General features: G+C 39.0%; 1 protein-coding gene across 1 annotated transcript in view; it reads left to right on the top strand.

Annotated features, from left to right (window-relative positions):
- trit1 (tRNA isopentenyltransferase 1) overlaps positions 1–26,623 on the top strand; it is a 144,572-nt gene that overhangs the window by 65,468 nt on the left and 52,481 nt on the right. The window contains exons 2-5 of the mRNA XM_039739337.1: positions 5,823–5,963; positions 7,273–7,371; positions 7,546–7,703; positions 24,580–24,722. Coding sequence (XP_039595271.1) covers positions 5,823–5,963; positions 7,273–7,371; positions 7,546–7,703; positions 24,580–24,722 — 541 coding nt within the window. The remainder of the gene's footprint in view (positions 1–5,822; positions 5,964–7,272; positions 7,372–7,545; positions 7,704–24,579; positions 24,723–26,623) is intronic.

The raw sequence follows: 26,623 nt of genomic DNA, 5'->3' as shown, positions 1-26,623 counted from the left end.
CAGCCTCCCAGACACTCTTCAGAGAGGTGTATTGTTTTTCTCCCCCGTAAATCTAGCGTTTAAGAAGTGCCCACAAGTTCTCGATAGGGTTTAGGTCAGATGAGGAAGGGGGCCATGTCATTATTCCTTCATCTTTAAGGCCTTTACTGGCTGGCCACGCAGTGGAGAACTTCGATGCAAGTGATGGAGCATTGGCCTGCATAAAAATCATGGTCTTTTTCCTGTATCACTGTTTGAAGAAAGTGTCTTCGAAAAACTGGCAGTAGGTTTGGGAGTTGATTTTGAGTTCATCTTCAATGCAAAAAGGTCCAACTAGCTCATCTTTAAAAATACCAGCTCATACCAGTACCCCACCTCCACGTTTGAGTGGAGCTCTGTGCCCATTACTGATCCACTGGTCCATCCATCTGGTCCATCAAGAGTCACTCTCATCTCATCGGTCCATAAAACCTTTGAAAAAAATCTGTCTTCAGATATTTCTTGGCCCAGTTTTGACGTTTCAACTTATGTCTTTGAGCACTGAACACCTTGTACTTCTGGGCACTCCAGGTAGGTTGCAGCTCTGGAATATGAAAGTACTGGAGGATAATGGGTTCCTGGTAGCTTCACGTTTGATTCTTCTCAAATCTTTGGCAGCTAATTTGTGTCTTTTGTTCTCAACACGTTTCTTGCGACCCTGTTGACTATTTGCAACAAAATGTTTGATGGTTCTGTGATCACACACCAATATCTTAGCAATTCCAAAAGTGCTGCATTCCTCTGAAAGACTTTTTACAATTTTTGACTTTTCAGAGTCAGTTAAATCTCTTTTTGGCCCATTTTGCCTGAGGAAAACTAGCTGCCTAATAATTCTGCACACCTTGATATAGGGTGTTGATCTCCTTAGGCCACACCCTCCCTCATTACACAAATACACATCACCTGACGTGCTTAAATCCAATAAGCATTCAAGTTAATACAGCTTGGAGTTGGAATATACGCATTAAAAATGATGATATGGTCAAAATACTCACTTGCCTAATAATTGTGCACACAGTGTATACATATATTTTACACATATATACACACACACACACACACACACATATATATACATATATATACACATATACATATCTACATATATACTGTATATACACATATATATATACAAATCTACATATATATCTACATATATATATATTAGGGGTGGGACTCGATTAAAAAAATTAATCCAGTTAATTAGCGGCTGTGTAAGAATTAATCTTGATTAATCGTATGTAATTGCACATGTAAATTTGCCCCAAATCGCAAATGTTTTTTTTTTTAATTTAAAAGGGTTTTAGTGGGTGACAGAATCAAATAATAGACATAGACATGAATATTGTAAACTCAAGCTGTTTTAATTTCTAAAAAAAAAATTGTTTTAAACTGCATTTGAATTCAAAACAGAAACAAAAATATCATCCCTGGTTAAAATTGGGCAGACTTAAAAATAAAGTGGTAGTTTAAGTACTTTAAGTACATTTTCAGAATGGTATTGTCTTTAAATAATAATAACCAAAGAGAAGTAGTGTGTTAAAGAAGTTATGAAAAAGAAAAGGGAACATTTTAAAAATAACGTAACATGAGTGTCAATATACAGTAATTGTTTTGTGAGTGTTATTGATTTTTGCTGTCATCAAGGATTTGATTATCATTATTTCTTTCAATTAGGGTCGTATTTGTACGATGTGTTGTGTTCAAGTTACATTCCGTGTTTGTCAATCGTTGTAAAGATAAGAGGTTTCATTCATCGATTCGTTTCTTAATGCATCAATAAACAGCTCGTCTTCCTCTTTATCTGAGATGTGACACACTGCATGCACAGGGTTTTTTTTAACACTGTCTTCCTTTAGCGGGACATTGACTTTTTCCACCATGTGCTTTGTTTCCGCAGTAGCTGCACTTATGAATATGCTTGTATGTATCGGACGCTTCATATTTTTTTACTGCCTTCTCAAATGTGTTATTCGGTTTTTGTTCAGCACTCTTTGGAACTGTTGCTTTTTGTCTGTTCACTGCGTCAGTTCACGTGAGCCACTTGGTGTTCTTGCATCGAAGGTTCCCAGCTGTGCTGGTGCCATCTCGTGTGATGTCCGTGGCTGTATGTAATGTTAGCTAAGACCCGGCACTTAAAAGTTTCTCTCGCAGTTTCACTGAGTTTGTGTCAAACACCACCCTGACCATCTCATCTTCCACTGCATAAGCACAGTCCTTCACCCGTGAATATTTAGCGGCAGTGTTTCTGTTGGATTGCCACTGACGTACGGCCTTATATGGGCAGGCACTAAACCAGGCTCTTCCTGGTTTTCGACGTACTGCGTTGATAGGCAGTTCACGTGATTACGTGGGAGGCATGATGATGTCACATGAAACTCCGCCCCCCCAAGGCCATCCAGCTCAACTCCATTACAGTATATGGAGAAAAATAGCTTCCAGTTATGACCATTACGCGTAGAATTTCAAAATGAAACCTGCCCAACTTTTGTAAGTAAGCTGTAAGGAATGAGCCTGCCAAATTTCAGCCTTCTACCTAAACGGGAAGTTGGAGAATTAGTGATGAGTCAGTGAGTGAGTCAGTAAGTCAGTCAGTGAGTGAGGGCTTTGCCTTTTATTAGTATAGATTCACTAAGACCATGCAAGCAAGACACATAATTGCTAAGGAAGGAAGAGACGGTAAAAAAAGTGATCACAATCGAAACGAAGATGGAAATTTTGTGGAAATATGAGAGTGCTGTTAGTGTGAGCGATCTCTCTAATATGTACAGCATGTCGAAATCCACAATCTCGACAATTTTACAAAGAAAAGATTTGCATAAGGAGGCTCATTCTAAACAATAACCACCTTCCGTTTCATTCTCCTCCTCCTCCCTTCCTGCAGCCCAACGATGTCAAATTAAATGGTGAGTACAGTATGAAATTGTTGTTTCTAGAATGGAATAGAATAGAAGACAGACATGTGTAGAACACAACAGGTAAATAAACAAATAAACAAATGGTTGCAAAGTAGTTGCAAAAAAAAAAAAGTTCTGTATAGGGCTTGTATGGTTGTTTTTTTAGCCTTCGCATAACGCTGGATCTGCAGCCCAGCTTCTGCTTTCTTTCCCTCCTCCGTCTGCGTCATCTCCTAGACCCGACTACAATACACGGAGAGCCCACTGGTCTCGCTATGTTGTCTGGTATGTTGTGCGTGTGATGAAAAACACTCGAAACAGATGTCTGGCTCTGGACACCGATGTCTATAAGGTTCTGACGGGTGTAGTGGATGTTCGCCGAACTGATCGTGCACAAACAAGCAAAAATAAAAAAGTACAAAAACAACAAAAAAGTGCACAGAAAAGGAGAGCCCTGAGCCGCTGCGACCATGCGCGCCGCCATGCTCCTAGCTTAATCTAGCCTACTTCTTCTCTTTTTTCCTATTATCTTTCACAGTTTATCTTGTGTGATTAAACCCCCCCGCTGCATTCATTCTTTATTGCATTACTGTAGCAACCACAGACTCGGACTCATCCAGCAACTCATTTCCACCTTGAAAGTGCCATTAATCAAAATTAATTGCACCTCTGTCTCATTCCACACAACACAACCACCAAAATTACAAATGCTTGACTGCATTATAAGATGACCATAAGTCTGAACAATAAGTAATGAGTAAATCATCGGATTTTTTTTTTTATTTTTTATTAAATTAACCACAATAATGAGAGCATAGTACTGGAATGTCTAACTTGTTACAAGTAACATTCTCAGATCCACTTAATCAGATTGGTGTGGTTGTAGTGGGCTGGAGCCTATCCTGGCAGCATTGGGATAGGCTGTTGTTCTATTGCAGCCCCACTGATGCACACAGTCACGGTCGCAGTGGGCAATTAACCTAATGTGCATTTCTTTGGAAATGTGGGCATACCTGGAAGACACCCAGAGTAACTTGGCTTTGTTGCATGTCAAAATCAATTATCAGGAGCTCTTCATTGATATTAATTTCTGCTGTCACTCTAACAGAAGACATCTTTGGTTGAAATAAGATTTGTGAGCATATTGGGAATATCTCTAAATAATCTGTTGTAATTACTCAACATTTCTTTTATTACAAAACTTGTCATTTTTCAAGTAGTGTTTGATCTGAAAAAATAATTTTAAGTTAAGGAACAGCATGTGTAGTATAATGTGTCTTATTTGGGGTTCTGCCTTGTGTTTCTTTCGTTGGATTTTTTTTTTCTACTGTAAGATGGTTGTTCATCTGTGTATTAGTATGTTTGGAAGGCATGACAGAACATAATAGTTGCATTTTGTGTAATTTTTATCATAATTTATAGCTATTCTTCTCTAACTTCTGCCTTTGGTCTCTATTTCTCTTTGGCTCCCTTTATATCTAGCCTTAACATGCATTTTCAGTGATCAAATAGCACTTTACCGCAATAAAACCAATTGTATACACCAATCAGCTACACCATTTTGATAACAACACAGCTCTGACCTGTCAAGGCATGAACTCTACTAGACCTCTGAAGGTGCCCAGTGGTATCTGGCATCAAGGTGATAGCAGCAGATTGTTTAAGTCCTGTAAGTTGAGAGATGGGTGTCCATTAGACTTGATGGAGTAGACCTATTCGTGTTTCCCAAGGCAAGAAACAGCTCTTCATGAATGCCAGTCCATTACTGATCCTACTCATGTCTACGCATGTACACACACTGTCTCTCTTTGGTAATGATGGAGAAAAATAAGCGTAACCGGAAAAAATGTGACGCATGAGGAGAATGTGCAGACTCTGTTAAGGCAGAGCTACCCACCACACCATAATATCACTCTATTCAGGCATTGTATCACAGTTCATTCATATTTTTTTCATCTGACAATAAATATCAATGTTAAAATATTGTTTTGTTTGCTAGTTATTTTGAGAAATATGGCTGGTAAATGCTGATCAGATTTAAATTTAATTAAAGGAGCCTACTGGTGGAGACTAAAAAAATATTTTAAATGATACATTACAACTGTTTGAATTTTTCTCTTCAAATAAATTTTATGGACTTGTGAATTTCAGTGTTACTAAGCCCTTTGTTTTGCCTGAGGATACAGTGCAGAGATCCTAAATAATTTAGTTGTTGACTGCTTTTATTGTAAGGCAGAAATGAGAGAGTGAGGAGAAACACGGTGGAAGAGATGTTACCCTGTTTCCAATGAAGAGAACATTTTCAGCCTACTTTCTCAACCTTTTTTCAATTATAATATATTTCCCTGACTTTCTTTTTTTTTTGCAAACTTATTTGTCCTAGTTTATCAAAGTATTTTCAGTTATTCTCATAATACATTTTCAAAGAGATTTTTGATTTTTTTTCATGTTTTAGTTCATTTTTTTCTGAAGACCTTTATTAAAACTTTAGCTGTGGTAGCATATGAGTAGAATTTGAATGTTCTCATTTGCTTCCCACCTCTTAAAGATGTCTTGGTTAGGCTAGGTTGATCGGTGACCTCTAAGTTGTGTGTGTGAGTGACCATGCAGCTGTATTAGAGTGCTTGGCAGTTGATTGGCACTTTGTGCAAGGTTGGTTCCTGCATCGTACGAAATGTTATGGAAATAGTTTCTAGCCATTTGTAATTTAGAACTAAATTAAGTTGGATCAGATGGAATAACAAGAGTTTAAAGTTACTTCTCATTAATGTATATAATGTATATGAAGCATTTCTGCATTTTTTTGTATTTAGTAGTTGAAATAAGTAACTGAAACATTTTTATTTTAAAGTGAATTTTTTTTTTAGAGTTAAGATTAGAGAAGTAAACATATTTTACTCTTCACAGGTATATAAAGGACTTGATATAATTACCAACAAAGTAACCATGGAAGAACAAGCATTATGCAGCCATCATATGATAAGCTTTGTGGAACCACTTGTCAAGTCCTATACCATCATTGACTTCAGGAATCAGGCACTGTCTCTCATATCCTTTATGGAATATCTTAGTGTGGACCTATCCCTGTTTAGGAAGTTCAATGTTGCTGTACACAATTTGTAAAATGGTCATATATGTAATGGGGTATTTTGATTGTGTGTTGTAGTCAAGGACTTTAACAAGCTTGCACACCTCTTATGTATGACAATAAAATGCACAAATGTGTTAAGTGTTCTTCATTTGCATTGTAGCTCTAGAGCAAAGATTGACAAAAAAAACAAATAAGCTGGAAATTTTTGCTGTGAATTGATAAATCTATAAAAAACACTAAATATAAGTGAGATAAGTAGTGTACTGTTTTGACATGAGTTAATTCAGACAGTGTATACATAAATGCTTTAAGATGAAATGGGATTCCATTAATGGAACACTAAAAAATGTACCTGATTAATAGTGCTTTCAGTTGTTTAGAAGTCTATAAATTTAGGCTGCCACTCTAGGACAGCAATGTGAAGCCTGCATCCTGAAGGATCACAGTGGCTGTAGTGTTTCATTACATTCAGTTTCCTGAGTTGAAGATGTAAAACAAATTACATTGTTACATTTACATTTGCTTTATATAGATGTAAAACAAATTACATTACAAAAACAAATTAGGAAATTCATGGAGTATTTTGATTTCAGATGGAAGAATCCCTGTTTATTACAGAGTTAAGTTGGTGGAGGGACCCTGTGAGGCTCACAGCATTGAATAGTCCTGCTCCAAACCAATCAACACTGCTGGAACTTTTATAGAGTAGGTCTGGTTAGGGTAGCTGAAGCCAGATCAGCGGCTTCTTAGCCAAATGATCACAGTCTTGACTAAGGCAATTATTGCCATTATTTGATCTAACATGTTAGAATTTTTGCTCTGCCATGTCAGCTATCTTTGATATTATGGTATTTTCTTTTCTCAGAGCATCATCCAATGTAGTTTATTGAGCACATATTTTCATATCACTGTAACTGGCTGTAGCTTAAGATTAAAAGAAATTAGGACTCTGTTGCTTTTTAAGAATAAAAGAAGAAAACATTAGCCAGTAAGTGCACTAAAATTAACCCAATAAAATGTACATTTCATTAACAATAGTAATTGGTGTCTAATTGAGAAAATGGGTTGAATGAAAGCAAACAGTATCTCAAATGCTCTGGAATGTTTGGATTTCTCCCAGGGTGCTAATTTTGAGAAGAAACAAATTCTACTAGAATTTATATTGGTTAAAATTCCTAGATGAAATAAGTTAAAGCACAGGGCTCATTACGTGCAAAAAAACAAATAAAAAATTAATGAAGTATTTTAGTTTCCTTAATTTAGTAAATTGAAGATATATTACAGAGAAAGAACATGCCAATCATTGTGGGTGGAACAAACTATTACATTGAATCTCTATTATGGAAAGTACTGTTGGACATAAAGGTAAGATCTTGGTTATCTCTGTGATGCATATATTCATTTGTGATTTTCTTCTTATACTACTTATTTTCTCATTTGTATGTTGTTTTTTATATTGATATTTGACTTTTATATTTTGATTACCTATGAGTATTCTTCTGCCTGTTATTTAAAATATTTTTGTTTCTTTTTGTGTAGCAAGTGGACAGTGATGAAGAAAGCCTGCAAAATGACAAAGCCAGTATGAAGGCTAATCTAGAAAACCTAGATGGCTTAGAATTGCACCGGCGTCTCACAGAGGTTGATCCTGATATGGCTTCCATGTTGCACCCACACGACAAGCGCAAGGTGTCAAGGTAAGACCGTCTTTGAGACATCTGTCTTGAAAAAGTACTTGTAAAAATGATGCAACTTCCAGCTTTTTTCCATTATGTTTTCTAAAGCACAGTACAGAGCTGTGAAAATGCATTTGTCCCTGTAGCTGCCGAAATAAGGTATGGTCAAGCACGGGTAAAACGCGTGTCTAAAGAAATTTTACAGTCCAAAAGTTCATTTTGAAAATATTTAGTGAAATATTGTCTTTTGTATTATGCTACATTTGTTTGGAGAAACAAGTATTATGAAAAAGCAAAAACAGAGGTAATTGGAAAGGGGACAATGCTTTTTCATGTCACTGTAACACTTTAAAAGTAACTGCAACAAGAAGGGAGATACTTAATTATGAATTAATTGTATGAATTTGAGTATTTTTTTTCCCTAAAGCATGCCATTAAACCCTAAATACATAATTACCTACTAAAATGTAGTAACTGTAGCCGCATATCCTAATCATATTACTGAAATTGTAAAAGTTGAGCAAAGTATGCTGTCCTAATGGACAATTGCCAGATTATTTGCTGAAATCTATGGTTGTAGCCTGATGTCAATTTAATGTGTTGGTAAGGTTAATTCAGATGACTTTTGAACATGGAAGAGATTCTTTTTACTTTTAGAAAAGCACTAATGGAGGAATTGGTAGCTGAGGAGAAATCAGTGTCGCCAGTTTGGCAGTCATATGCATATACACAAAGGTGGTCCAAGGAAAAAAAAAATAACAGATTTCAGTTCCGTGCAATATTTACATCTTCATCTTTCTTCATGTCTTCGTCATTCTTCATCATATTTATAACAAACACACAACATTTTAATGAAAATAAATAGTATTTAGAGGTCACTTCATTTGGCATTTTTATGTCATCCGAACTGAGCAACAGACAACTGTTCCTGACTTGCAGGTCTACAACATCAGCACTGTCTTTACTGAAGTTTGAAAATTTTTGTGATGGTTTTCAACCAGTCGTTGGGGTAGGGGTATGGGGAACCTGTTTCCGTTCCCGTTCCCCTCCCATTGTCTGTATGTCATTTGTACTTTTTGATGAGATTTAATTCTTCATTCAGCCACACTGTTTACCATCGTCATGTATGCCAGATTACAAAATCTGATACAATGCCCACTGTTTTTTTTTTTTTTTTTTTTTGAGAAATGACTGAGACCTTTATTTGCTTTTTCTATATGGATGTCAAAGTAGGATGTTGTTCTTTATGTTACCAGGTCCACAAACTTCAGCTGTTCAGATTCATCTGTCAGTCAAGTAATGTCTGGTAATGGTGGATGCTGACTGGTGGATGGTAATGGTGGATGCATTGCTAATAATAGTGGAGCTATCATATTTGAGAATTTGTTTTATAAAATTCCACTGGGTAGCCATAAGGGCAAGCTTCTTTCCCACTTTGAAGTGAGTTTATAGCATCTAGTAATTCTGAAAGTGGTTTGTCCAGTTCCACAGCACTAGTATCTAGCTATTGTATCTCTAATGAATCAAGAAACCCATTAGATTATGTCCTATCTTCTTTAAACTAAATAGAATATAAGGACTTATAGTACTCTAAATGTGTCAGTTATATTTTTATGGTCAATAATTTTATCCCCATCTATGTTGTTAATTGTTATTACATTACAGGCTTTCTGCTTATTCCCATGGGCTCACCACCTATGGGAGGGGCCAAGGAGGTCGGGTGCAGTGTGAGTTGGGTGGTGGCCGGAGGCGGGGACCTTGGCAGTCTGATCCTCGGCTACAGAAACTGGCTCTTGGGACGTGGAATGTCACCTCTCTGAAGGGGAAGGAGCCTGAGCTAGTGCGCAAGGTTGAGAGGTTCCGCTAGATATAGTCGGACTCACCTCGACGCACAGCTTGGACTCTGGAACCAATCTCCTTGAGAGGGGCTGGACTCTCTACCACTCTGGAGTTGCCCCCGGTGAGAGGCGCCGAGCAGGTGTGGGCATACTTATTGCCCCCCGATTTGGAGCCTGTGCGTTGAGGTTTACCCTGGTGGACGAGAGGGTGGCCTCCCTCCGCCTTCGGGTGGGGGGAAGGGTCCTGACTGTTGTTTGTGCGTATGCGCCGAACAGCAGTTTGGAGTATCCACCCTTTTTGGAGTCTCTGGAGGGTGCTAGAGGGCATACCTTCTGGGGATTCCCTCGTTTTGCTGGGAGACTTCAATGCCCACGTGGGCAATGACAGTGAGACCTAGAAGGGCGTGATTGGGATGAATGGCCCCCCCGATCTGAACCCGAGCGGTGTTTTGTTATTGGATTTCTGTGCTCGCCACGGATTGTCCATAACGAACACCATGTTCAAGCATAAGGGTGTTCATATGTGCACTTGGCACCAGGACACCCTAGGCCTCAGTTCGATGATTGACTTTGTGGTTGTGTCGTCGGTCTTGCGGCCATATGTCTTGGACACTCGGGTGAAGAGAGGGGCGGAGCTGTCAACTGATCACCACCTGGTGGTGAGTTGGCTTCGATGGTGGGGGAAGATGCCGGTCAGACCTGGTAGGCCCAAATGTGTTGTGAGGGTCTGCTGAGAACGGCTGGCAGAGTCCCCTGTCAGAAGTAGCTTCAACTCCCACCTTCGGCAGAACTTCGACCACGTCCCGAGGGAGGTGGGGAACATTGAGTCCGAATGGGCCATGTTCCGTGCCTCTATTGTTGAGGCGGCTGACCGGAGCTGTGGCCGTAAGGTAGTCGGTGCCTGTCGCGGCGGCAATCCCCAAACCCGTTGGTGGACACCAACGGTGAGGGATGCCGTCAAGCTGAAGAAGGAGTCCTATGGGACCTTTTTGTCCTGTGGGTCTCTGGAGGCAGCTGATAGGTACCGGCAGGCCAAGCGGAATGCGGCAGGGCCCCGGGGGTGGATGAGATACGCCCGGAGTTCCTTAAGGCTCTGGTTGTTGTAGGACTGTCTTGGTTGACACGTCTCTGCAACATCGCATGGACATCGGGGACAGTGCCTCTGGATTGGCAGACAGGGGTGGTGATCCCCCTCTTTTAAAAGGGGGACCGGAGGGTGTGTTCCAACTATAGAGGGATCACACTCCTCAGCCTCCGTGGAAAAGTCTGTTCAGGGATTTTGGAGAGGAGGGTCCGTCAGATAGTCGAACCTCGGATTCAGGAGGAACCGTGTGGTTTTCGTCCTGGTCGCGGAACAGTGGACCAGCACTACACCCTTAGCAGGATCCTGCAGGGTGCATGGGAGTTTGCCCAACCAGTCTACATGTGCTTTGTGGACTTGGAAAAGGCGTTCGACCGTGTCCCTCGGGGAATCCTGTGGGGGGTGCTCCGGGAGTATGGGAAACCGGTTCCCCAGATAAGAGCTGTTCGGTCCCTGTACAACCGGTGTCAGAGCTTGGTCTGCATTGCCAGCAGTAAGTCGAGCCCGTTTCCAGTGAGAGTTGGACTCCGCCAGGGCTGCCCTTTGTCACCGATTCTGTTCATAACTTTTATGGAAAGAATTTCTAGGCGCAGCCAGGGTGTTGAAGGGGTCCGGTTTGGTGGACTCAGGATTGGGTCACTGCTTTTTGCACATGATGTTGTCCTGTTTGCTTCATCAGGCCGTGATCTTCAGCTCTCTCTGGAGCGGTTCGCAGCTGAGTGTGAAGTGGCTGGGATGAGAATCAGCACCTCCAAATCCAAGACCATGGTCCTCAGCCGGAAAAGGGTGGAGTGCCCTCTCAGGGTTGGGGGTGAGATCCTGCCCCAACTGGAGGAGTTTAAGTATCTCGGGGTCTTGTTCACGAGTGAGGGAAGAATGGATCGTGAGATTGATAGGCGAATCGGTGCGGCATCCGCAGTGTTGCGGGCTCTGCATCTGTCTGTCGTGGTGAAAAAAGAGCTGAGCCATAAGGCAAAGCTCTCAATTTACCAGTCCATCTACGTTCCTACCCTCACCTATGGTCATGAGCTATGGGTAGTGACCGAAAGAACGAGATCGCGAATACAAGCGGTTGAAATGAGTTTCCTCCACAGGGTGTCTGGGCTTTCCCTTAAAGATAGGGTGAGGAGCTCAGTCATCCGGGAGGAGCTCAGAGTAGAGCCGCTGCTCCTCCGCATCGAGGATGAGGTGGCTCGGGCATCTGATCAGGATGCCTCCTGGATGCCTCCCTGGTGAGGTGTTCCGGGCACGTCCAACCGGGAGGAGGCCCCGGGGAAGACCCAGGACACGCTGGAGGGACTACGAGGTATGGCAGAAAAGTAATGAGACTGATTTTTTATTTACCAAAGTTTTTATTTTTTTCAAACATCAATGTTATCCCCTTCAAAGTAGTTCCCTTGGGCAGCTACACACCGATGGAGACGTTGTTCCCACTGTTGGTAGCAGCACTGGAAGTCTTCAACCGGTATGGTCTTCAGCATGTCCGTTACACTCTTTTGGATGTTTTCTAAAGTCCCGAAATGACGTCCTTTGAGGACATTTTTCAGTTTAGGAAAAAGGAAAAAGTCACGCGGACTGAGGTCAGGTGAATAAGGGGGCTGAGGAACCACAGGAATGCCTTTTGAGGTAAAAAATTCTGTTATGGAGAGGGCAGTTTTTCGGCGCCATTTTGGCACAGACCTTTCGCATGTGCAAATATTCAGTCAAAATTTGATGAACGGTAAATCTGTTCAAATTTAATTGTTCACTCAACATTCTTAATGTTATATGACGGTCTGATCTCACAAGAGTGTTCACACGTTCGATGTTTTCATTGGTTTTCGAAGTTGAAGTCTTTCCTGAATGGTGTTCATTTTCAACGTGTTTTCTGCCTTCCAAAAATGATTTGTGCCAGCGAAAAACTTGAGCTCGGGATAAAGAACGTTCCCCATAGGCCTGGTTTAACTTTTCAAACGTCACACTTGCCGTTTAATGGCACAACGTTGCTCCAAATTCCGCTGTTCCATTTTGCGTGACGCCCAACCAAAAAACACAGTTTCGCTAATAGCAGTCACAAAAATCACGTAGTTAACGGATGGAGTTGAAACTCGCACTGAGCTATGGGAGGGTACTGATACACAGCGCAGTGTTGCCAGTCTCATTACTTTTCTGCCACAACTCGTATGTCTCCCGGCTGGCCTGGGAACGCCTTGGGAGTCTCCTGGAAGAGCTGGAAGAAGTGGCCGGGGAGAGGGAAGTCTGGGCTTCTCTGCTTAAGCTGCTACCCCCGCGACCCGACCTCGGATAAGCGGAAGAGGATGGATGGATGGATGGATGAATGGATGGCTTTCTGCTTATGGATTTGTTGTGCTAGGATCTTATTGGCCTTTTCTCCAAGTTCATAATAATGATGTTGCAATTTAAAGATAAGCTGTTCTGTTTCTTTAGTAGTCAAGAGGTTAAATTGTGATTGCAAAGCCTGTCTTTTCATATTAAGCGCCTTATTTGGAGACCTGGCATATTCTACAACTTTTCTTGTAATTTCACTGATTAACTCGGGCACCTTCTTGATTTCCAGTTTATTTTTGTGAGAAAGACATGAAATAATCCGTCTTCTTAAAAATGCTTTCAGAGTTTCCCAGAGTATACCTGCTGATACCTCTGAGGATGCTTTTGTCTCAAGAAAATAATCAGTTTGCTTGGATATGAATTCTGTACAGTTCTCATCAGCTAATAATAGGGGGTTAAGATGCCGGCTACAAGATGAGTGTGTAGGACGCAGTAGTTTAAGCTCCATGATCAGAGGGGCATGGTCAAAGATAATGATAGTATCATACTTAAAAAATTTGATAGTGGGCAAAAAGTTTTTGTCTATGTGGAAATAATCAATTCTTGTGTAACAATGATGTAGAAGAAGAAGTATACTCTTAGGTTAGGATTTAAGAATCTCCATGGGTCAGGTAAGTTATGATCCGTTGCAAACTGTGTAATTATCTTTTCAGTATTAGATGTTATCGCTGTTGTATCTGAGTATCTATCCCAGTCTGGATTTAAAAAAACAACTAAAGTCTGCAGCCAGTATAATTTTGTGAGTGTTCACATTAGGGATAGATGCAAATACATTTTGGAACAACAACAACAACAACAACATTTATTTATATAGCACATTTTCATACAAACAGTAGCTCAAAGTGCTTTACATATTACAGAATAGAAAGATGGAAGAAAGCTGCATCATCCACATTAGGAGCATAGGTATTAATCAGAATCATTTTAGTATTAAATGAATTGTCTGTCACCATGACATATCACCTTTCAGAATCAGATATTGCATCTTACACTACAAATGGAATAGTTCTGTGTATTAAGATTCCCATTCCCCATGTTTTCCTTGTACTTTTAACTTCAAAAATCAGCAAAATACGTACTTTTCCCAGGGTTGCGTAAACTTTTGCACAACACTTTGTATTTGTTTTTGTGTAATAATCCGGTTCTGGTGGCCTATAGTGGCTTGCAGGTTTTTGCTTTAATCAAATTTCTAATAAGAACCTGTTTGTTGACAACAAAACTATGTTTTTGTTCTTAGTTTTAAATAACTAATTTGTTACTCTTCAGAGCCCTTAATTGCCTATTTTAGTTTTAAACAGCTGCAGTAAGATTTTAATTTTGCCTACCTATTGTGAAACATGGAGGAGGCTTGGTTATGTTTAGGGGCTGCTGGGCTGCTTTGCTGCATCTGGCAGTCTTGAAATCTCAAGACTATCAAGACATTCTGAAACAAAATGTACCACCCAGTGTCAGAAAGCTCTGTCTCAGTCATAGGTCATGTATCCTCCAACAGGATAATAACCCAGAACACACAACTACAAGCACCCAGGAAAGAACAAAACATAGAATGCTACTTCAGAATAGTTCCCATGATTTTAATTGTATCAAACATGTATGGAAGGAACTGAAACATACAGTCTGGAGAAGGCACCCTTCAAATCTGGCACAGCTGGAGCAGTTGCCCAGATAAAGTGGTCCATACTACCTTTTGACAGGTTTAGAAGTCTTTTTGAAAGCTACAAGAATCACTAGTTTGCAGTGATTGCTTCTAAAGGTTGCACAACAAAATATTAGGTTTAAAGGTCCCATCATATTTGTTCATCCCCTTTTCATTTGTGCTGTTATTTGAAATATTCTACTAAATTAAAACTCTAATGCCAAGCCTGATTTTGTTAAATATGGAATAAACAATGATAGTTGCTAGTTACTTTTGTGAGTTTCAAATTGTGGGTTCTTTTGTTGTAGAGGGCAAATTTGTCCAATTCTGTAGATTGTAGACAATTTCTTGAACAGTTAATTTGTAGTACTTGAAGTAAAAGACATGGTCAAAATTACAGCATATTTTAGGTGAGGCTGTAAGAAATCCTTTCTGCTGTGTATGCATATATACATATCTATAGGTAGATAGATATAGATACATATATATTGTAAAAAAATATCTTGGAAGGTTGGAAGGAGACGAGAAGTTATTTTCTCGGAGAGACACTTTCACGTCCTGTGAGATGAGTCTTTGTGCCAAGAGATTTAACCATGCCCGGGGCCAGAAATAGAGCAAAGAGTAGATGACAAAGTAGAACGCCATAAAGAATTCAAAAACGTTGGCGCGGTACACATGCAGAGCAACTTAGAGATAATGGAAGTACGAAAATTCAAGAGTCTCAAAGAAAGGATAGTAAAGATCACATTAGAGCAAACAAATGGATATTATTACTCAGTGAAATGATGGAACACTAAAAAGAGATTGGATATATTGTTCAGATTTAAACTTTATATCAGAGACTTGTAGATTGTATAATTTGTGTTGCCTTCAAGGAAAAAAACGTAGTGTTTCTTCCCAATGAAGTGGTATATCCGCAAGAATTAAAAGATTTGTTGTTTGGTGAAAATGAAATCCCGCGAGAGAAATCATTTCATTTGTGTGAATGCTGTTATCAGACACATTTCTTGTGAGAGAAAGAAATGATATTCACTCACGGGCAGTTGTACGTTGCATTGTCATGATGTAATTTCAAACATGGAATCAAAATTCAATGTGATATTGATGAAAAGGTAAAAGTGAAAAGAGATCGAATATATGGACATAGTTGATATGACAGAAGTGCGCTGTGTGAGATGCAGATCACACGGCAGCATCTGATCAAGCAAAGAGGAGTAAAAAAAAAAAAAAAATTTGTTTCCCATTGTATCACCGTTTAAGGTTTCATAGGAGCATCCGCGTCTCTTTGGGATGCATTCAGACACCCCTTCACAATATGAGTGTCAGAGATGCAAAGTGGCTGATGCGTAACGGATGCCGGCGGCTTGGTGGTGAGCAAAGCGATCCGAGGCAAAGGTTATAGTGTGTGTGTGTGTGTGTGTGTGTGTGTATGTGTATGTATGTATATAATATGTTTTGGTCTCGTCCGTTGTGAGAGACGGACATCTGAAGCAGAGCTCCGCTAGCAGCGGTGTTATTTTTCATTTTTCATATTATCTTATTATCCTGAGATATCCTGTATTTATCCAACCTGAGGGGCACTACTGCAGTATATGTAAGCATATATAAACATGGCCAACAAGAAGGGGTTTCAGAAAGAAACGAAAACTAAAGCTCCAAGCTCAGATTGGCAAGCTCAAGATACGGCCTTTCAGAGACTGACCTGGTTCAGATGGGGGAAAGCCCAGACTCCTCGGGACCACGGTCCACTACATCGTCTCCGGCTGACAGCAAAATGGGGAGCGAATGTACGAGTGCAAGTGACGCAGGTCACGATAGCTCACCGATTGGAGAAGATCATCTGAAACTGGAAAAGGCCTTGCAGTCCGCGCTTTCAACTACTCCACGCGATCCCGGCTGCAATAGAGCCCACCATCTCACCTACGGGGCACAAAAGCAGAAATGATCTGTCTGAACTGAAGGTGATGATCGCTGAGCTCAAGCAAGAGATAAAGAAAGATATAAAGAAAAGCGAGAAAGCAAATGAGAAGGCAAGGGAAAATGCAAATGAGAAGCTAAATAAGAAACTGCGACAGACGTGGCAGCAGGATAATAAAGACTTGGAGAAACGCATATATATTCGCTTTGAGGCAATCTTTAAAGATATGCTGGGTAAAATTGAAGAGCACATTCAAGAAAACACGTCTAAACTGAGCACACTAAATGATCAACTGGAGGATGTCAAGGAGACATTCACGATTCGGATTGAAACAGCCGATAATCTAGCGGCCAGTGATGAAGAAAAAGCAACAACTGCCAACTCCGAATGCAAAAAAACTCGCAGACAGACTTGCTGCTTTGGAAGATGGAAGCAGAAGGAATAATATTAGAATCAAAGGTCTACCTTAGAATTGAGAAAGTCAAAACCCAGTGAAATTCACAGCTGAACTATTTTCTTAAATAATTGGAGAGGACTTTAAAGCAGATTCTGAGATAGCAGCGCTTATCGGTAATGGATCGAATACCATTAGACCTAGATTTTTTATTATTCGCTTCGAGAGATTATTATTTAAGATGGAGGTGATGGCACTCCTCAGACACAAGCAAGAGATTGTATATGAAAATAACCACATTCATATCTTCCCTGATTTCTTTCCAGCAACAACTACTAAATGTGCAGCCTTCTACAACATTAAACAGCGGTTACGGCAAGCCAATATCAAATACAGCCTCTTGTATCCTGCCAAACTGAAAGTGGAATTGCAAGGTCAATTTTACATCTTCGCCAGCAAGGAGGAAGCAGAAAAGGAATTAAGAAAGCTGATCCCGACACCATTCTGAAACACAATAGTGAGTCGTAGCCTGTCATGACATGGCAAGGATGAATAACCTACTGTCTGATCTATAGATACGAGTTTTTATCATTATATATCCTCTTTATTACTCGGACGCTATCTGTTTATGTTTTAATTACAGTTATAAACGTTTGTGCTTAATTCTTCTTTTTTTTTTTCTTTATCTTTTTATTTTTTCTCTACCCTAAAGGAGACTGTTTAACATCATACCCTTGGTTTATTGTTATTGTTATTATTGCATTAATACTTACTATGCTTATTCTGGACCAATTTTAACACCATTCCCCAGTTTTATTCTCTTAATACATTAAGATTGCTGAGCATTATATATATTTTAAGTTCATAGTTTGTTAATGATTATATTTTAGGCATATAGTATTTAGACTATATTGGCAATAGATATTTCTAATTTTTAATCCTAAAACACCACTGTGTGGGGGCTTGTTTTGTTTTGGACGTGCTCTGTCTCTGGGTATGTCAGAGGACTGGGACTGTGTGAAGTGGGGTCCAGCCTCACGTGGGGAGGCAAAATTTAACGGAGGAAGAGAAAGAGAGCAGGATATATCTATATCTAATCTATTCTTTTAATCTTTATATAAACTACCAATGTAACAATAGGCTGCATGGCAATAACTCTTGGGGAAATAGGAAATTAAGGCAAAAGCTGTCTCACTTCCAGTTAAGACTATAAAATGACATTAAAAATTCAGAATCAATGTCTCCAAGATGGGACAGTTAACTTTGTGAGCTGGAATGTTAAAGGCCTGAATCACGAATTAGGTGAGAGAGTACTTTCTTTCTCTTTAACAGGTTTAAACGATAAAATAGTATTTTTACAGTAGACCCACTTACTAAGCAAGGATCAGTTCCGGCTGCAAAAGGTCTGGACTGGCCAAATGTTCCATTCTAGCTTTACAAAGAAAACTAGAGGTTTGGGAATTCTCATACATAGAACAGTCTCATTTGTAGCATCAGATGTAGTATTGGATCCTGAAGGGAGATATGTGATGGTCATGGGTTACTTATCTAACTGTAAAATGATTTTGATGAATGCTTATACACCTAATGTCAAATTAGGTCGAATTTAATAAGGAGTTTATACAAAATTTATTTGCATCCATTCCCAATGTGAACACTAATAAAATTATATTGGCTGGCGACTTTAATTGTGTTTTAAATCCACTCTTAAATAGGACTTCTGTCTAACACTGCAAAGATACAGTGGACCCTTGACTTACGAACTCAATTCGTTCGCGAGGGCTGGTTGTAAGTCAAGACTATTTTTCCCATAAGAAATAATGGAAATTCCCATAATGCGCTCCGAACCTCCCACAGCAACACTTACTTAACCTTTTCAAAATAGAAAAGGGTTGTATAATGCGCATAATTTACCAAAACATCAATAATTTTTCTAATGTACTAACCAAAAAGTTATAAAAAGTGGCTAGTCTACCAGAAATAACAATTTCATACTGTACTCACCATTTAATTTGACATCTTTGGGCTGCAGGAATGGAGGAGGAGGAGAATGAAACGGAAGGTGGTTATTGTTTAGAAGGAGCCTCCTTATGCAAATCTTTTCTTTGTAAAATTGTCAAGATGGTGGATTTCGATATGCTGTACATTTTAGCGAGACGCCACTCTCATATTTCCACACAATTTCCTTCTTCGTTTCGATTGTGATCTCTGTTTCTCAAGTTAATAATGACAGTAGTCAAGCACTCAGTTCAAAGCTGGTCGTGTTGTGAACTGCTGTAATAATACACTCCAAAGCAAGCCGGTGCTGACTGATGACCTCATCATGTGCCGCGCCAGCCCGCTAGCTAACATCCCTTAACAATCGCTTTCTTTACCTTCGTTGCCTTCTCTTCCTTCCTTAGCAATTATGCGTCTTGCTTGCCATGATCTTAGTGAATTATATATATATAGGTAAATCACTGCACTGACCGAAATTACGTCCACAAACACATGTATCTGGGCTCCGACTGATGCTTACGAACGCTCTCGGCTGTTTGTTTACAATCGCAAGCGATACACGGACCGCATTTGGGTCGTAACGCAAGATGTTGGTCGTAAATCAAAACAAAAATTTTGGTCGTAAGTCAAGTTGTTCGCATGTCAGGCCGGTCGTATGTAAAAGGTCGACTGTAATTACAAAGTTTATAACTGATCACAACTTATCAGACTCCTGGAGGTTTTTAAACCCAAACTCAAGAACAAATTCTTTCTGCTCACCAGTACATCATTGCTACTCAAGAATTGATTATTTCTTTATAGATAATAATTTCTTGCCTATGATTAAATCTTGCAAATACAATGCTATTGTTATTTCTGACCATGCCCCTCTGACCTCTCACCTTGCAGATAGTGTCTCAACCTGCTTCTATTAGCAGACAATAATTGTACAGAATTTATATCCAAACAAATCAGTTTCTTCCTAGAAACAAATACATCCTCAGAGATTTCTGCAGGAATACTCTGGGAAACTCTTAAGGCCTTCTTAAGAGGACAGATTATTTCATATCTTTCCCACAGAAATAAATTAGAAACCAAGAAAGTATCAGAGCTAAGAAGCGAAATTGCTAGAATAGATGAAGAACATGCCAGGCTTCCAAGTGAGGCTCTACATAGGAGAAGGCAGGCTCTGCATTCAGAACTAAACCACTTGACAACTAAAGAAACTGAACAATTAATTTATAAATCCAGACATCTTTACTATGAACACGGAGAGAAAGCTAATAAGCTTTTAGCTCAACAAATTCACAACAAGAAGTCCGCAACGCAATCCCAGTAACCACCAACACGAACGGAGAAAAAATCATCGACCACAAAATAATAATGTACACATTTAGAGAATACTATAAATCGTTATATTCTACTGAGTTTAAAGAAGACAACACACAATCTAATGCATTTCTGGATACATTACAGATATCACAAATAGACACTTTTAGTGCAGAGGAACTCGATAAACCTCTGCCGTTATCAGAATTACTAGATGCTATAAAGTCACTTTAAAGCGGGAAAGCAGTAGGCCCTGATGGCTACCCTGCAGAATTTTATAAGAAATTCTCCGCTCAGCTAGCTCCCCTCCTATTAGCAACATTTACAGAAGCCAGAGACAATCAAACTCTTCCTCAAACTTTTTGCCAAGCATTAATCACCGTTTTTCCTAAACAAAATAAGGACTTATTACAATGTGCATCATACAGACCAATTTCACTTTTGAATAATGATGTTAAAATACTCTCAAAAATCATAGCTAGAAGGATGGAGAAAGTGCTCCCTTCAGTAATATCACAAGATCAAACTGGATTTATCAAGTGTCGACACTTCAAATCTTCAACGTCTATTTAATGTAATATACTCAACAACTAAGTCAAATGCCTCAGGAATATTATTATCATTGGATGCAGAAAAAGCATTTGACATGATTGAATGGAAATACCTTTTTACTCATTAGAGAAATTTGGGTTTGGCCCAAACATTTTGTGCATGGATCGAACTACTGTATACCAATCCAAAAGCTTCAATTTGTATCAACAACATTTGTTCAGACTACTTTAAACTAGAACGTGGTACCAGACAAGGATCCCCCCTTGTCATCGCTGCTGTTTGCAATCGCCATTGAACCACTGGCAATACACTGTTGAAATGCTGATCAGATAAAGGGGATTATCAGAGAGGGACTGGAACAGAAAATTTCTCTCTTTGCAGATGATATGGTACTGTATATATCAGACCCACAAAATTCTGTGCCTGCAGTCTTAATAGCACTTAAAGAATTTCAAAAGATCTCTGGTCTCAGAATTAATCTTAGTAAAAGTGTACTCTTTCCAGTGAATTCTCAAGCATATAATATTAGATTAGACACCCTACCTTTTATCATTGCAAATCACGGCAGATACCTTGGGGTAAACATCACAAGTAAACATAAAATTATATGTTATATATTATATTATATTATAATATAATATATGTTATATATTATATTGTAAAATTATAAAATCAACAAAATTTCGCCGTCTGCATGGAAAAAATTAAGCAAGACTTGCATAGATGATAAACCCTTCATCTCACTCCAGCTGGAAGAATTAACACTGTTAAGATGAATGTTCTTCCTAAGCTCCTTTTTTATTTCAAAACATTCCAATATACACCTATAAATCATTTTGTAAGCAATTAGATTCAACAATAACCTCATTTATTTGGAACTCAAAACATCCACGTATCCAAAGAGTGACCCTACAAAGACAAAAGGCAGAAGGTGGCATGGGTCTACCCAACTTCCAGTTTTATTACTGGGCAGCAAACATACAAGCTATAAAAACCTGGACACAAATAGGTCAACATACACAGGCCTGGTCCGCAATAGAACTAAAATCCTGCAGTACTTCTTTATATTCCTTGCTCTGTGCCCCAATAAATGCAAGTTATCTGCAGTATACTAATAACCCAATTGTGCTTCACTCACTCAGAATATGGAACCAATGTAGAAAGCATTTTAAGATGGAGAGTCTTTTATCTGTGGCACTTCTGCAAGAGAACCCTCTTTCAACTTTCGTAAACATATGCAGTTTTTAATATCTAGAAAAAATTTGGGATTAACTTGCTTAGAGATCTTCATATAGATAATCTCTTTGCATCCTACGAACAATTACAATCTAAATTTAACGTTCCAGCTACACATTTCTTTCACTATCTTCAAATTAGCAACTTTGTTAAACAGAACCTGCCCAATTTTCCTCACCTTGCACCATTGTCCATGCTGGAAAAAATATTGCTCAATTTCAAGGACTCAGACACCATCTCTGCAACATATAAAATTATTTTACAGTCCCTCCCATTCACAGATCCAAGAGGACACTGGGGAAAAAGATCTCTCAATTAATATATCAGAAAAGGAGTGGAAAATAGCAATGCAGAGAATTCACTTAAGCTTCATATGCGCAAAGCATATAATTATTCAACTATCAAAATTATATATCGAGCACTCTGTCTTGCCTACAACTCTCCAAAATGTTTCCAGGGCAAGATCCAACCTGTAAACACTGCAATCAAATCCCAGCCCCACTGGGTCACATGTTTTGGGCCTGCACCAAATTAAAATCATTGTGGATCAAAATTTTTAATTACCTTTCAGACAGCTTTGGTCTCAAATTCCCTCCTAACCCATTAACAGCTATGTTTGGGCTTGTTCCAGATGGGTTTAAAGTGGAGAAGCAGAAACATTAACTACACTTTTGGCACGCAGACTTATTTTGCTAAACTGGAAGAATCCTATCTCTCTTCTTTTAAGTCAGTGGGAAACCGATGTTTTATACTATTTGCATTTGGAAAAAATCAAATGCTCAGTTAGAGGATCTGTACAGATTTTTTTCAAAACATAGCAGGATCTAATCAGTAATATTTTAGAATAAGCTCTTAAAGCACTGAGGAAGCAATTATTTCTGTATTTTGTTTTCTTCTCCATTAATCTTTATTGGCTTATCAAACTCATCAATTTAGGTATGTTTACAAGCTTTTAAGTTTTACTCCATTGCCCTTGCTCTCTCTCTCAGGGATGGGGGTCGATTTGTTCTCAATCCTACTTTTTATAAAAATTGATTGATTTGTATGTACTGATTGCAATAAAAATATATATATATATATATATATATATATATATATATATATATATATATATATATATATATATATATATAATATTGTGAGCACTTCTTCCCGGACACCTGCAGTTCTTAAAACACACGTTTTATTTAAGCCTTTCAATGTCCGTGGGCCGCCTTTCTTCTCCTCACTGGAGCTTCGTCCTCCTCCAGCTTCCTGACTGTAGGAAGGCGGACCCTTTTATAATTCCCCAGATGTGCTCCAGGTGCTCTGTGATGTCCTTCCGGAGGCACTTCTTGATGTGGCGGAAGTGTTGCATGAGCACCCGGAAACACTCCTGGCGTCCCTGGAAGGTCCTTCATCCTGCCTTCATCCTTCCCAGGTGTGGCGGGCTTTATGAGGCTTGGGGTGCCCCCTAGTGGTAGCCACGGGCCCCAATGGGTTTGAGCCTCCCTGCTCCTTCCCTGTGGTCCTCTCATTATCCAAGGCGGTTGCCCCGTCGTGGCCTGGGGGACGTATATATTGCCTCCTGGTCCTTCCAGGTGTTTTGGCTGGGCCTGACCCCCAGCCTCCTGCCACAATATATAAATAATAGAGTGCCCATGTGTGCATATACTTTCACCAGCCACTTTATTAGGTAAACCTGTTCAACTGCTTGTTGACGCAAGTACTCCTTTTTATTATTTGACAGACAAAAAAAATTTTTTCCTTCACATTTAGTTTCTGCTGCAAATGATCATTGTCAAAGGGATCGTGACCACTAGAAAGGGACAGTTAAACATTTATCAATACTGAAAAGCTCTAAAAAGATTTACATAAGACATATTTGTGTTTTTCTTCTGATGTTCTTAATTGAGTTCTTTCACTTTCTACTATATTTTTACTAATATCATTTGTGGCAAGATATTTTTAATATAGTCCATTCCTATTGTTGTAAAGTCTGTGGAAGATGTTTCCCACATTTTGAAATGTTTCATTTATCTTATTTTAAAAAGAAGTTAATTTAAAGGATGCTGATAGATAAAACTACAGTCACATGCAGAAACAACACGTGTATCATTTTCAGAATCTGAATGGCGTCCCGATGGATAAACCAATGGATAATTCCCATTGGTCCTGAGTGAATATCTGGAAAGCACTCTATGATAGGAACTTAATGGTGTTCCACACACCTTTGAAGCCATATAGTAAAGTTTTCTATTTTACTAGAAGTTCTAAGAATCAAATTCCTCTGAAACTGTATGTCTGCTTTACCAAATAGCTAGGAGTATAGAAATAATATCAAGTATCATGTATTTTAAGTGGTTATTTATTCAGTATATACTAGAGCACAATATTACAGGGTCTTGTTGGGTATCCTTATTTAAACTTGCAAGAAGTATAGTAGTGTAATAGTGTTTTTGGGCCATAAAACGTGGTGTACTAAAGGATTTGGATGTAATCAAAATCAACAATCCAAGTTGAAATGTTGTGTAGCACCTTCCTTAGAAGCAAAACCATTCAAGTATTTTAACCCTAAATAAAATAGTGTACAAATAGGTTTTCTTTGTTTCTTTTTATTTATTTACAGAAGTCTGCAAGTTTTCCTTGACACAGGTGTTCCGCACAGTAAATTAATTAAAGAGCAAAAGCTTCAAGCTGGAGGAGGAGATCTAGGAGGACCCTTGAGATTTGATAACCTGTGTATCTTTTGGTTGCACTGTGATCTTAAAGGTAACTCATTCGCTAGCTGGTGTTATATAATTGCATTTGGGCATTTTCTTATGCATAACCATTTCAAATATATTACTATATCTGTAAAAGTAGTTGCACCTCAGCATCTCCTCTTGCTAAGGCAGTATGTGATTATGTGATTCTGTGATAGTGGCTGCCCGAGTTTCATTATCCAATTAAGATAATCCATCCACAATTACAGCAACAAAAAAGAAGTTATTTTATGAAGCCTACTGCATTATATCCAGCCATGTTTCGGGCACAGGGCTGTCTCATACTTATTTCTTGAGGTCAGTTTTGTCCCTAGGAGTTAATTTTACTCTTTCGTCCAAGTGTTCTGCTGTTGACCATTTGTAATCAAACTCATGTGAGCTATATGCAACCTTTTATAACAAGTAGCGTAATGCTTAGGTGGGTTCAGTGACTAAATTAACTGATATGAAAGCTGGAGCATTTCACATGCTTTATATTTTTCATCCAAGTGTCAGTTATCACATTTTTGTGTATTACAATGTTTTGTAACAATAAGTCGCATTCAAATGTAATGGTGACAAAAGAATCCAATACCATGTTAGTACACTACATTAAATACCTGTTTTTAAAAAACACTTTACAAGTAGTGTTAAAAATTGAACACAAATAGGCTTATTGTGGTTCGTTAGCTTTCATGCACAGAGATTCCAATTCAAGTAATGTGAAACTAACATTGATGTATGTTAGTGGTGGAGGGTCTGTGACTAAACTGTTCAGTTTTCTTGTACATTGTAGCTGCTGGTGCGCAAGTCAGGATCAAACATGGGTCAAATGCATGCCAAAAAAAATCTCTCAGCCCAAAAGTTTGTTTTAAAAGATTTAGTGAAAGTTCAAGGCAAATAGTCCACACAAGAATAAAGAAAAAAGGTTGTTGCACACCTAGAATAAAAGGCCAAAAAAAAAGAAAAAATGTTTCTTCTCTAAACTTAGCTTTTCTTGTCAAACTTCAGTTGTTTCTATTCTTGATGCTTTACTTCGCCTTCAGTACACTCTAAACGTAGGGCACTGCACATTCAGTAGAGAATGTGACATACTATTTGGGCACGTAAGGCACAGCTTAAAACCATGTGCCCTTCGTGCCTTACACACGGCAAGGCCGGTCACAAACTGAGGCTAATCAATAGTCAGAGAGGCTAGAAATAGTTAGACTATACCAATTCAACTTGTGGGGGCTCCCATGGACTAAGCACTAATATATACGCTGACATTCAATACACATGGCAGTAAAAGCACCACTCAGGTATGGATAAAGTATAATGTGCAGTTAGCCACTTGTGTATTATGCCACTAAGTAATCAGCACCAAGCAAGCTATAGTCCTGCTCAATCCTCAGATCAGCTGTAGTTCCATATCCATCGCACGTCTAGAATTTGCAGGGATCAGAGTATTGCTACACACGCATAAAAATTTGAAGAGCAGGGCTTATGATACACAACCAGATCAGGGTCTTGCCGCATTTGTTCGTGTATATATGTAGCTTGTGTGCCAGATGCCACTACCATTGCGAAATCCATCCTATGTTTATATCAATTATGGTAGCTGCACCCTTCTGGTGTAATTAATTATTTCATAAACTGTTTAGCTGCAAGTTGATAACATTGGTTCTTAATCTTTGCAATAATAATCTGCAGACAATATTGTTCTATGAGTACAATCTTCTTTACACTTTCACAGTTGATTTTTCCCTTCCATTTATTTCCAGAGAAGTGACCTTTTTTGTATTCTATTAGTTAACTTACATAAAGTAGTAGGAGAAGGGTGGTGCTCTGTGAGCTGTTTGTGTGTGCTCTGCCTGACATCTGACTGACTTTCATTGGGCACCCAAGCAGGTGTCAGGTGAGAAAAAGAAGAAAATATGCAAAATATAC

This window comes from Polypterus senegalus, chromosome 17 (assembly GCF_016835505.1).
Source record: "Polypterus senegalus isolate Bchr_013 chromosome 17, ASM1683550v1, whole genome shotgun sequence".
NCBI lineage: Eukaryota > Metazoa > Chordata > Cladistia > Polypteriformes > Polypteridae > Polypterus > Polypterus senegalus.
Note: the sequence above shows the minus strand (reverse complement) of the source record. Positions and strands in the feature narration are given on the sequence as shown.